The following is a 13170-nucleotide window of genomic DNA, read 5'->3' on the forward strand; positions in this document are numbered from 1 at the left end:
GTTTCAGTATCTATGTTCCTTTTCTAAGCAATAACTTATTTTTTGCCACCCTACTATGTAGGCCAATTTGTGCTTGTGATGTTATTGTCACATGCATGCTTTGAACAGTCTTGGCATGGAAGCATGTGGCTCTTTGAAAGTTGTTGTTCTCTTGATTGCCTTTCTCAGTGCCTTTGCACAATCATACAGTATGGAGGGACAGTTTGATCTAGGCAATATATCTGTGGTGCCACACACCCTCCACTTCTTAATAATTGTTTAGACCATACTGTGAGGGATATTTAGGGGCTTTACAATTCTTATAAGCCCATCCCCTGATTTGTGTCCATTAACAATTTTGCACTTTATCTCTTACCAGTTGCTTGATGCAGGGTCAGTGTGAAATATGCTTTGACCCCAAGCAGAAATTTGGGAAGGGTCTAAAAGCCAACCAGAATGTTGCATCTCCTTTAGCAGGCATGGGGGCCTAAGGTATAGGGCTCTATTTGACTCCCCTAATGCTGGAACTACTTTGGTGTTCATGGCTGAAATTTTGTTTTTGACATATAGTACCTAGTAGAGGAAACAGGAACTGTAGAATTTATCCTGTCATGTGTATCAGTAAAATTCAATACAGGTGAGGCCAATATATTAGTGTGTGCTTTTAAAAGCAAGACGTACAAAGGGGTAGGCACTTAAGCAAACAACCTATTCCATGGTCGGTTTCTGGAGCATTATTCTTAGTTGGCTCTTGTGGACAAGGTTGGGTGGATATATGGGGAAAAACACTAATGCATTTATTTCTACATTCTAAGGTGATAGAAGATTAACATTTTGAAAGGGGATGCACTTTCTGTAGCCATTGTCTGTTCAGTAGGATGCATCTCTTATCAGAGTGGAAACATCTAAAATTCCACATAGTTTTCATCTTTGTATTTTTTTTTGTATGAAGATAAGGGTTCTATAATGTTCATGTAGATGTAGTAAAGATGCTGCCTAATGATGCATAAACACAGAATAAACATTTCATAGAAAATATGGCACGTTTTTGTAAGTAATAAATCACTGTGGCATTCAAGATTGTTTTTGGGGTTTTTTTCCACCACAGGGATAACTTCTCTAATCCATCTTATGAATTCTGCTGGAGAGGAAGCCCAACCAGGGCTTACAGTCCTGCTTTGTGAAATTCTAACAGCTGTCTATTTAAGTCTTTTCATCCATGGGCTTGCCACACATTCCAGTAATGAATTATTCCGCATTGTGGCACATCCTCTAAATGATAAAATGTGGTCTGCTGTATTTGGAGGAGGAGTGTGTGTTCAAGGGAAGGAACAAACACAGCAAAAGTCAACAGCAGGTTAGTTTGCTCTTTTGCTTTTGAATGACCTTGTCAGATAATTTTTTTTTTTTTTACAGAAGTCCATACTGTGCATTGGTACAGAAACATATGCTAAATGTTATACATATTTGACAATATTTGTGTTTTGTGATAAAAGTATTAAATGCAAATGTTTTTTTTTTTTTTTTTTTTTAATCTGGGTAGAAAAAAATTGAGTGACTATCTGCAAAAAAACTAATTAAAATTTAAAAGCAGTTTTAGCTCAAATCCCCTGCACCTAAGAAAAGCACTTTTGTGGCTGGCACCAGGCAAGAGGTGAAAAGGCCTTTGTGTTCATGAGGATGACCTGCACTAGTTTCTGTTCAAGTTATATTGTACAGTTTTTGAAGCAGAGAGTTCTTTTACAAATTACACATCCTTATCAGCTTTTCGCTAACTTTATAAAGTAAGCTGATTTGCCAAGTCGAATTACAACACGGGATTTGAGCTAAAACTAATTTTAAATTTTAATTAGTTTTGCTTACAGATAGTCACTCAAATTTTTGTCTACCCAGATTAATGTTGGACTGCAGTGACAAAAATGCTACTGTAACAGAGCTGACTGACAAAGGGTGTATTGCTGTGTTGGCTAGGCTAATAGTTAGAAAGGAATAAAAAAATATCGAAGGCAGAATCATCCTCAAAGCCTCTCAACTGCCCAGGCATCTCTTCATAAAAACAGAGTGTGGATTCCAGTGTAAATGCGTCAGTAATCAAACTATCTTTTGTTGCCACCGCTACCCTCCTACCCTTTCCTGAGTCATCTAATTCCTACAGCTCCAAAAGTCACTGTCGGCATGATGGCAGACGTTGAGTGCATATATGCGCTTATGGTCTGCTCCCTCTGACTCTAATCTTCTTTAGAAGGGGGCAGGATGCAGTGGTGGCTTGAGGGCAGAGGCTTAAAGGCTCTGTGGTCAGTGCTGAAAGAAACTGTTCTTCTGTTCCAGCGGATGCATCAGCGGATACAAAGGAGGGGGTATCCAAAATTTGGTTGGTGTGGCCTGCTGCATTCTACATCCCTGCACTGCACAAGGGGTGGAGGACCTATAATAAATGTATAGGTTAAAAGAGAACATTGGCCATGGACAGTGAGCTGGAAATTGCCTGTAGTCTGTATATTTGACATCTCTGGCCTGCCATTTATTTATTTATTAACTTAAAAAACACTCTACTTCAGTCTATTCACATTCACATAGTTATTCAGAGGTCAATTGAGTCAGGGGATCATAATAGGATCTGTCAGATCAGAGTACTTTTCCCCTAATTTGGCTAAATGAGCCAAGCATATGTCTATAAAGGGTAGTAACATCAATCCTTAGCTGTACCTCTTTATATTTTTCAGTATTTTTTAACTTTTATGACTTTTTCATTTTAAATATTTGGCAGCAAATTGTATGGGAAAATATAAAGAGGTACATCTAAGGATTGATGAGGATTACGTTACTACCCTTTATAGACATATGCTTGGCTCATTTAGCCAAATTAGGGGAAAAGTACGCTGATCTGACAGATCCTATTATGATCCCGTGACTCAATTGACCTCTAAATAACTATGTGAATGTGAATAGACTGAAGTAGAGCGTTTGTTAAGTAGTTAGATTGTGAGCTCCCTTCTATATGAATAAATTTTGGTGCTTAATGGTTATCAGAATAATTTATTTATTTATGACATTTGTACCCCACATTTTCCCATACAATTTGCTGCCAGCTGTATGTACACTTGCTCTTTGTTCTTGTAAGGGGAACTTGTGTAAAATGTAGCTAAAACTGTGTCCTCCTGTATTGCATGGTTCTGTTGGTGTGTTTCTATCAGCCACAGGACAAACATAGTACAGTATGTATGTATTACCACCTTCCTTTTTGCTTCAGTATATTTGCTGTCTCATTAATGCATAATTTTAAAAATGACCTTTGGTAATTCTAGAACCTTGGTTACCAAACTTATCTTGAGAAACGCCTTAACCATTCATTTATCAGGACATCCACAATGAATATGTATTAGATTTTCATGCGTTGTCTCTACTGAATGAAAATTTATCTCATATGAATTAATTTTGGATATTTTTTAAAAAACTGACTGGCAGGGAGTTCCATGGGGCAGGGTTGGGGATGTTTATCTTAATTGTATGGTGCCATTGAGTGTATGAAATCTAGATGCAAGCTTAATTTTCATTCAGTATTAATGTCTACTACACAATTTTCAATCAATATATTTCAAAATTTGTTAATGTTTGCAGTTCTAGTGAAGCTCAAAATAGCAATGCTTCCTTTACTGTACATATTTTGTATGTTTTTTTTCTTTTGGCAGGAAGACACTTTTCTCTGCCTAGCCCACACCAGATAGTAGTGTTCTCCATGGAATGTGTTGGTTTTTCCAAAACCCTTACAGCAATCAGTACCCATAGTCCTACCAGCTCTGCAGGCAAGATATTAGTATTAGTTTTAGACTTAACCCCGCTATGCATCCTTGTGATTTGGGGGTATGCTGGAGAAAATTTGGTTTGTTTTCAGTGAGCAATGATGAGAAGAATGTTTTAAATGTTTTCTTTGGCATCTGCTAATGTTATGTGATTGTATGTAACTTTTACGAGTATGGATTTCTAAGTGTTAATTCACAGCACATGGAAAAGTTGGCCACATTTAAATTATTCAGATCAACGGTACTAGGTCATGGACTTATGTATGACAACAGTACATCAAATAAATTCACGTATCAACTTGCTGATTTTGTGATTTAAGTATCTTTTCCCAAATTCCTATGTAAATATATATATATATAGATGTATAAAAATGAGTGAGTCCATAGCATGAAAAGGAGAAAAAGGGGGCCTTAGAACCATACCCTGTAATTTTTGTCTTTACTGGTCCCAAAAAAAGTCTAAAAACGTTTTATTCTGTATAACTTTTAATACCTTAAACCATATTCATAAACAAAGCAAGTTGATACATAGCACATTTAAATTATGGCTACAAGGATGGTCTGTTTATAAATCAACAAATTATATATTTTTCTACTTTTTTAAACACGTGCAGATTAGAGGGTAAATATAACATACTTCAGCTACTTAAGTTATAGTGAAAAATTAAATTCTTGAGAATAGTGTTTGCTAGTTATATACTACTAGCAGTAGTAGAGTTGAACAGCATTACTGCACTAATTTAAAATAAACAGTTAGAAATCCATTCATGTTAGTTTTTCTAAGGTGTACTAATTACTATGCTAAAATCATAAGACATTTCTCATAGTTCTACCTAGGATTATACACCCATGGGCATGCCCATTATTTTTCAAATCCTTTTTATTTGCATTTCACTAATTTTACATAAAAATAATTTTGAAAAAGAAATATAAATTTCAAAACAGATTTACCAATTACATACTCAGGAAGCAATAATTAGAAATGTATGGAAATAGTTTGTTATAACAGGGAGACCCAAGGGCCCAATCCAGAGTAAGATGGACAAATCGAAATTTAATAAAAAGAAGGAAGTCCTGGAAACCCTTACTCATTCTATCCTAAAACCCACAGAATCTGTAATTTATCCTTGCCTTAACAGTCTTCGCATCAAAGAAAACCTTAACTAGAATGGCTCAAAAAAGACACACAATGTATTCTCAAGGTGAATTGTGCACTTATAAGGAAATCTAAGCTGAAATCTTGCCCTGAAGGATATTACTTGCTGGCAAAAATCAGAAATTTCTTGGGAATAACTAGTGAGGTAATTAAATTTGCTGATGACATAAAGTTATTCAAAGTTGTTAAATCATAAGAGGATTGTGAAAAATTGCAAGAGATCTTATGAGACCGGATATCCAACTGGCAGATGACGTTTAATGTGAGCAAGTGCAAAGTGATGCATATGGGAAAGAGGAACCCAAACTATAGCTACGTGATGCAAGGCTCCGCATTAGGAGTCACTGCCCAGGAAAAGGATCTAGGTGTCATCGTTTATAAATTAAAGCCCTTTGCTCAGTGTGCAGCGGCAGCTCAGAAAGCAAATAGAATGTTAGGTATTAGGAAAGGAATGGAAAACATTCCATGGTGTGACCGCAGCTCAAATATTGTGTACAATTCTGGTCACTGCATCTCAAAAAAGATACAGCGGAATTAGAAAATGTACAGAGAAGGGCAATGAAAATGATAAAAAAAGGAATGGGATGACTTCCCTATTATAGGAAAGGCTAAAGCGGCTAGGGCTCTTCAACTTGGAGAAGAGACCGCTGATGGGAAGATATGATAGAGGTCTATAAAATACTAAGTGGAGTGGAACGGGTAGACATGAACACTTGTTTACTCTTTCCAAAAATATTAGGACTAGGGGGCACGCAGCAAATTTAAAACAAACCGGAGAAAATATTTCTTCATTCAGTGTGTAATTAAACTCTGGAATTTGTTGTCAGAGAATGTGTTAAAAGCAGCTAGCTTAGCAGGGTTTATAAAAGGTTTGGATATTTTTTAAAAAGAAAAGTCCATAAGCCATTATTAAAATGGACATGGAAAAATCCACTACTTGTTTCTAGGATAAACAGCATAAAATCTGTTTTACTGTTCTGGGATATTGCCAGGTACTTGTAACTTGGATTGACTACTGTTGGAAACAAAATACTTGGCTTAATGGATCTTCAGTCTGTCCCAGTATGTCCACGCTTATGGTCTTACTCATTTTCTTTCTCACACCTTCATATTTCCTATAGAAACAGTAAATTCCACCACACATCAAATATTGCAGGGTTTTTGTAAATGTTTATCAACACATTTAGAGCTTTAAACAACATATATTCTAATTGATGATCTCCCTGACTAAGGCTATGGTAGTCCCAGTGATTTCCAAATCACTATTCTAAATGACTATGGAATCTTTAGTCTCAAAACTAAACAAATTCCGTGCCAGTCTGGTGTTCAGAGTTGCTTTGATGTTTTGCAGTAATAGTATAGATGCGGGAGTATAACTGTCTCTCACCAATATAACCAACATCTATTGTCTTGAGCCTCAGAAAATCTAGCAGTTGTTCCTGGAGACCACAGTGCTCTATGTATAATAAAATACATAATTGCATCACGGTAGCAGAGCATGGAATTCTTATCTGTTTAGTCCATGCCCATGACCATTTTTTCCTCAGATCTCTCTAATATACTTGTCAGGTGTAAGCTATCAAAGACAGACATCACAAGTCTCTTGGGGTGGTTGCAGGCACTTGTGGAAAGTTGAGTATCTGGTATAATCTGAATTTTCAATTTTCCTGTATACAAGCATTTTCTCTTAATTCAATATTTGCTTGAAAATGATGGTTTTTTTCCTATCAAGAAAAAGGTGCTGGTACTCGGATACAGAGCCATTGTTAAAGGATCATTGAGATGAATCCAGCAATAGCCACTTGGCCTGCAATTAGCCTCAGTCTATGAAAAGGCAGTATTGGAAATATTACAACAGTCATTGGGAAGAATAATCTGAATCATAGTTACCTGATGATAGGGTCCTCCTTAGGGGTCAGCACCAAGAAAATGATTTAGGTGTAATTGAAGCCCAGTGTGTGGTGATGGCCACAATGCAAACAGGGTGCTAGGAATTATTAGGAAAGGGGTGGAAAATAAGATCAAGAATATTATAATGCCTCTGAATCGTTCCATGGTGTGACCTCACTATGAGTATTACATTCAGTTCTGGTTACTGTATCTCAAAAAAGATATAGCAGAATTAGAAAAGGTTCAAAGAAGAGCGACCAAAATAATAAAGGGGATGGAACTCCTGACATTTGAGGAAAGGCTAAAGAGGTTAGAATTTTTAACCCCCCCCCCCCCCCCCCCCAATGATTTCTCTGTCTATTCTGTCGTCTTCTGTGTTATCTTTCTTATTGTATTATTTCATGCACTATTGTAAGCCACATTGTGCCTGCGCTTGTGGGAAAATGTGGGTTATAAATGCACTTAAATAAATAAATTCTTCAGCTTGAAAATGAGTCAGCTGAGGAGTGGGGTGGGGGATATGATTGAGGTATATAATTTCCTGAGTGGTGTAGAACAGGTAAAAGTGAATCCGTTTTTTACTCTCAAAAAGTAGAAAGACTGGGGGACACTCAATGAAGTTACATGAAATACTTTTAAAACAGGAGGAAATATTTTTCATAAGTACATAAGTATTGCCATACTGAGATAGACCAAAGGTCCATCAAACCCAGCATCCTTTTTCCAACAGTAGCCAATCCAGGTTACAAATACCTGGCAAGATCCCAAAAAGTACAAAACATTTTATGCTGCTTATCCCAGAAATAAGCAGTTAAGCTCTGGAACTCTTTGCTGGAGGATGTAGTCTTAAAACAAATAGGAGGAAATATTTTTCACTCATCGAATAGTTAATCCATGGAACACTCTGCTGGAGGATGTGGTAATAGCAGTATATCTGGGTTTAAAAAGGGTTTGGACAAGTTCTTGGAGGAAAAGTCCATAGGCTTCTTTTGAGATAGACATAGGGAAAGCCATTGCTTGTCCTGGGGATCTATAGCATGGAATGTTGCTGCTATTTGGGTTTCTGCCAGTTATTTGTGACCTGGATTGGCCACTGTTATAAGCAGGATACTGGGCCAGATGGACCATTGGTCTGACCCAGTATGGCTATTTTTATGTTCTCACCTTGATTACATATGCAAAATATGAATAGATATTTACCAACTACAGAATAAAGAACCACATATTAGAAATTGAAATGTGAAGTCAAAAACTGAACTAGAAATCTCAAGAAAATGGATTTTGCCTGCAGTGCAGCACTAAAGAAATAGAAGTAGAAATACATTAAGCAGAAATCCATTTCCTCTTGTACTTGCAAAATACAAAGATAACAGAGATTCTCTAGTTCTATATTTTAATATTCTCAATGAGAACATTTGTTGTTTGTAAGTTATCTCCCATAGGCCTCAAGATGCTGCTACTGTGAGGAGCACTACCAATGGTTCATATGGATACCATGAGGGGCATAATCTAAAGGGGTGCCCAAGTTTTCCTGAGGACGTCCGGCGAAGGGGCGGGGAAACCCGTATTATCGAAACAAGATGGGTGCCCAAATCGCTAAATTTAGGTCGACCTTAGAGATGGTTGTCCCCGATTTTCGGCGATAATGGAAACCGAGGACACCCATCTCAGAAACGACCAAATCCAAGCCCTTTGGTCGTGGGAGGAGCCAGCATTCGTAGTGCACTGGTCCTCCTGACATGTCAGGACACCAACCGAGCACCCTAGGGGCCACTGCAGTGGACTTCAGAAATTGCTCCCAGGTACATAACTCCCTTACCTTCTGTGCTGAGTCCCCCAAAACCCAATCCCCACAACTGTACACCACTACCATAGCCCTTATGGGTGAAGGGGGCACCTACATGTGGATACAGTGAGCTTGTGGTGGGTTTTGAAGGGATCACATTTACCACCACAAGTGTAACAGGTAGGGGGGGGGATGGGCCTGGGTCTGCCTGCCTGAAGTGCACTGCACCCACTAAAACTACTCCAGGGACCTGCATACTGCTGTCATGCAGCTGGGTATGATATTTGAGGCTGGAATAAATATTTTTAAAAATTTTTGAGGGTGGGAGGGGGTTAGTGACCACTGGGGGAGTAAGGGGAGGTCATCCCCAATTCCCTCCAGTGGTCATCTGGTCATTTAGGGCACATTTTTGAGGTTTGGTCATAAGAAAAAAAGGACCAGGTAAAGTCAGGGACGCCCTTCATTTTTCCATTATCGGTCGAGGATGCCTATGTGTTAGGCACGCCCCAGTCCCGCCTCTACTCCCTGGGAAAAAAAAAACAAAACCCTGCTTGAGTGGCTTTAATCTGAGAAATAGAGGCATCCAACTCTAAGATTTTAAACAGCTGACTTGGACGTCTGACTATCCAAGCTCTGAATTTAGATGTGTTCATTGAAGATCCTGAGCAAAACTTGTGCAGTGAGTCCAGTACAATCCAGATAGTTTCTAAGGTTACTTCCAAAGGTTTCTCCAAGGCGATTAAGTTAGCTGTTCCAGACCCTATCCCCCTCAACCAAGGGGCTTCTGACTACTATACTGGCCCTATCTTCGAAAACACCATTAATACAGGCATCAGGCAGTGGCTGCCCTGCCATAGATACGAAACCTCTCTTCCAGGTGCAGCGTTCTAGTTCTCACTGACGTCATTGCTTGGCAGCGTACACTGTTCTCCACTATGGAAATTCTCTAGCTGACTTCTGGGGCCACTAAAGAGCAACTAGGCCTAAGCTGCTCAATGGAACATGTCTTCCAGGTCAGGTGGTGGTCTCATCTCTGAGTCAGCAGACTTGCCCATCAGTAAGGGCTGCAGGAATGGTATTTGCTGCTTTTTGGGGGGATGGTTTGCCTTGGCAGGGGGTTCCTTTACTCTCCCTTTGCACTTGGGCATATGCAGAAAATTCTCAAGGTTAATGATCAAGGAAACATAGCTCCAAAATCACCAAGCTCCACACATTAAAAATACTAGATTCCCCCCCCCCCCCCCCCACCACCACCACCACCACAAGAATTTTTCCCTAGTTTTAAATGGTATGAAACTAATTAAAATATATATATATTGAGAATTCTGTTGTCCATATTGGGGCACAATTGAGCCAAAGTCTACATTTTTAGAATCGATCAGTTATCTTAGAATTCTGCAGGTCAGTGTACAACAATGTTAAACATAACATTCTTTTAGACAGTGGCTGCAGCATTTTAAAAATATGTTAAGTAGTGCTGAATAAACTTGTAATGTGCTGACTGCCAGCTGCTATCCATGTAGCAGCAATATTCAGATTCTGTACGGATGACCTAGATGGTTTACTTTAGGACTGTAGATAATTTTCTGTTCGCACCCCAACTCTGCCCAGGCACCAAGAAGGCAATTCTATAAGAGGGTGCCTACATTATTGTGCCACTGGAGTGCATAAGTGTACAGAATACTGTCAGTTTTGCAGATGAGTGTACGCTTAACTTCATGTGGCAGCAAAATACCTAACTGCTAATGTGTAAGGGCACACAAGTGCCATGGCATGTAAATGCAAGAGGGCATTCACATGGGTGGAGCATGGGAGGGACTGCCACTTACATGTGCATCCTACAGAATGAAGTAAGCTATGCGTGCCCTTGCCACATTTGAGTGTCTGTAGTTAGACTGGATGGTTAGTGTAACTAAAAGTAAGGTGCACTGATAACTGGGTTATGTTAGTTTTCTATAATGGAATCTGGGCACCCAGATGCCGTTACAAGAGAGGTCTTCACCGCATGGCATTGGGGCACCTAAAAGGAGACACCCACTTATAGAATCACCCTCATGTGGGCAATTCTATTAAGTCTGTCAGAAAGAAAAATAAGCAGCTACTTTTTTTTTTATAGAACATTAAGACACAATCATTAACACTAGGCCTCTGGCTGGTGTAGATGCTTGTGCCTAGATTTTAGCAGATATGTGCAGAAATGATATCTATATAAATAATTCTCACCTCCAACATTCTGAAGCTCACTCTGTGGCAGGGAAACACTGAAGCCCTGTACTGTTGGTAGGCTAGGCTGTCAGCACGCACCACTCACACTCACTCTCACTCATAGACCCGCCCTCAGCCACGCCCCTTCCGGACATAATTCACAACCCCAGCGTTCTAATGAAATCAAGAAAATCTGCAACTTCCGAGGTGGTCTAGATCAAAATTTCCCCATGAGTGTCTGCCCCGCCCTCGCGTCACAACGTGATGATGTAGAGGGCGGAGCTATCACACTTACTGAATCGCATAACAAGACAAAATGTCACATCAAAAGCATCACGAACAGTATCCCAACGACTCGGGGATACTGGCTAAACTGAAGCCAAAACCATACCTGCCATCTTCACTGACAATATTTCAAAAATTGGTGCCTGCTAAACATGCCCCTCGCAACCGTCCTGCTTGCCCCACTTCCACTCCGGGCACTTCGCCACCCTGCCGCACACCCCTTCCACCATCACGCGGTTATTCCTGCACCCGCTCATAGCCCTACCTCCCTCCCGGGACCGGTCTCTCCTTCCTTCGCTCTGCGCCCACAAAAACTTTCACTGTGTCCGGAAACAAGCAGCGCTAGAAGCCTTGCCCGGCTGTCACTCTCTTCCTCAACCGAGGGACGCGACACAAACGCTGCTGTGTGAAATAAAAAAAAATGCCCTCCAGGCTTCAGCTTCTGTGCCTGCATGTTGCACAAAAAAAAAAAAAAGATTCCACACGGATTCCCGACGCCAACATCCGCCCCACAGCTGAGGCTTCAAAACTGAAGGAAGGGACGCTACACAAACGCTGCCGTGTGAAACAAAAACAATGCCCTCGAGGCCTCAGCTTCTCTGCCTGCGTATTGCACACACACACAAAAAAAAAACATCTACTACAACAAAGCTCTGCTCTCTCTGAGGAAACAGGTACAGTTTGCAAAACCTTTGAAGGACATCTTTTTTCCCTTGGGACATCAAAAGGTTTGTTTTTGTTTCTTTTGATGTGTTCATTTTCTGCCCTTCACAACCGTTTTCACCTCTTTGCGGCTTTCCCTGTCAGTTTTCACAACAGGGAACTACAATAGACTGTGCTGTATTTACATGTAATCCACTTACATTTGTGTGATTAACAAAGAAACGTTACCAACAACAGAGCCGGCTGATACACCTACACACAGAGCTTAAACCAAGGGAAACATACTGTTTCTGGACAATCCACACAATACCTCAGTAAGCACCTTCTACTACAAAAATGGGGTGATAAACACTGAGGATCCCTAAATATAAAGATGGTATTAAAACAAAACTTACTCCCTCCCCCCCTTTTTTTTTTTTTACTGAACCTCATCCTCAACAATTCCCAGAAACCATGCATCCCTAATGTAAGGTCATGTCATTGCAAGGGCCATGTATCTTATGTTTTCCAAATATAGCATGGAGACGTGGGAATTTTTCTACATAGGGGGAAAGGGGGGGGTCCAGAGACCTGACAGCACGGCGAAAGAGGGAACCACAAGGGGGGGGGTCCTGCGACCACACAGAGGGAGGGGGAGGTATCTCTGCCACACACAGTGTCTCTCTCACTCTCACACACTCTCCACCACACACTCTGTCTCTCACTCTCACATTCACACACACTCTCATTCTTACACACACACTGCCACCCACACTCTCTCTCTCACACCCACATATTCACTCTCTCTGTCTCACACAATCACTCTCACACACACTCTCTCAAACATACACACACCGAGCAAAACCTTGCTAGCGCCCGTTTCATTTCTCTCTGAAACGGGCCTTTTTTTACTAGTAATTCTATAATTTATAAATTTCTGTGTTCCACCCATATAGATGCCTGCCAGCAAAGTACATGCCTTCAAAGCATACTTTCTGCTAGTCAGTATTCTATATGGTAATTTACATGAGTAAGCAGCCACTTGTGCACATAAATGACTAGAATACTGTCGTTCATATGCCTTCTGCTGCCTGAAACCAGGCAACTTTGCGTTGGAGGCAAAAACACATAGTAAAAAATTTTTTAGGTATATTGTAAGCAGGAAGGCGGCAAAAGAATCGGTTGGACCGCTAGATGACCAAGGGTAAAAGGGGCAATCAGGGAAGACAAAGCCATAGCGAGGAAGATTTGGGAGAGATACCAGTGCTAGAAATGGTATTTAGATCTGATGAGTCGAAGAAACTGAACGAAATCTCTATAAACCTGGAGGATGTAATGGGGCAGTTCTACAAATTGAAGAGTTGCAAATCTCCTGGATCGGATGGTATTCATCCCAGAACTGAAAAATGAACTTGCAGAACTACTGT

General features: G+C 40.1%; 1 protein-coding gene across 3 annotated transcripts in view; it reads left to right on the plus strand.

The window, feature by feature from the left end:
* DMXL1 (Dmx like 1) overlaps positions 1-13170 on the plus strand; it is a 522326-nt gene that overhangs the window by 395378 nt on the left and 113778 nt on the right. For 2 of the 3 annotated variants that reach the window (XM_030193517.1, XM_030193518.1), the window contains exon 28: positions 1088-1336. In XM_030193517.1, coding sequence (XP_030049377.1) covers positions 1088-1336 — 249 coding nt within the window. Of the gene's footprint in view, positions 1-1087; positions 1337-3668; positions 3783-13170 lie in introns of all 3 variants that reach the window. The other variant, XM_030193519.1, reaches the window with a different exon arrangement.

The sequence above is a fragment of the Microcaecilia unicolor genome, chromosome 2 (genome assembly GCF_901765095.1).
Source record: "Microcaecilia unicolor chromosome 2, aMicUni1.1, whole genome shotgun sequence".
Lineage (NCBI taxonomy): Eukaryota > Metazoa > Chordata > Amphibia > Gymnophiona > Siphonopidae > Microcaecilia > Microcaecilia unicolor.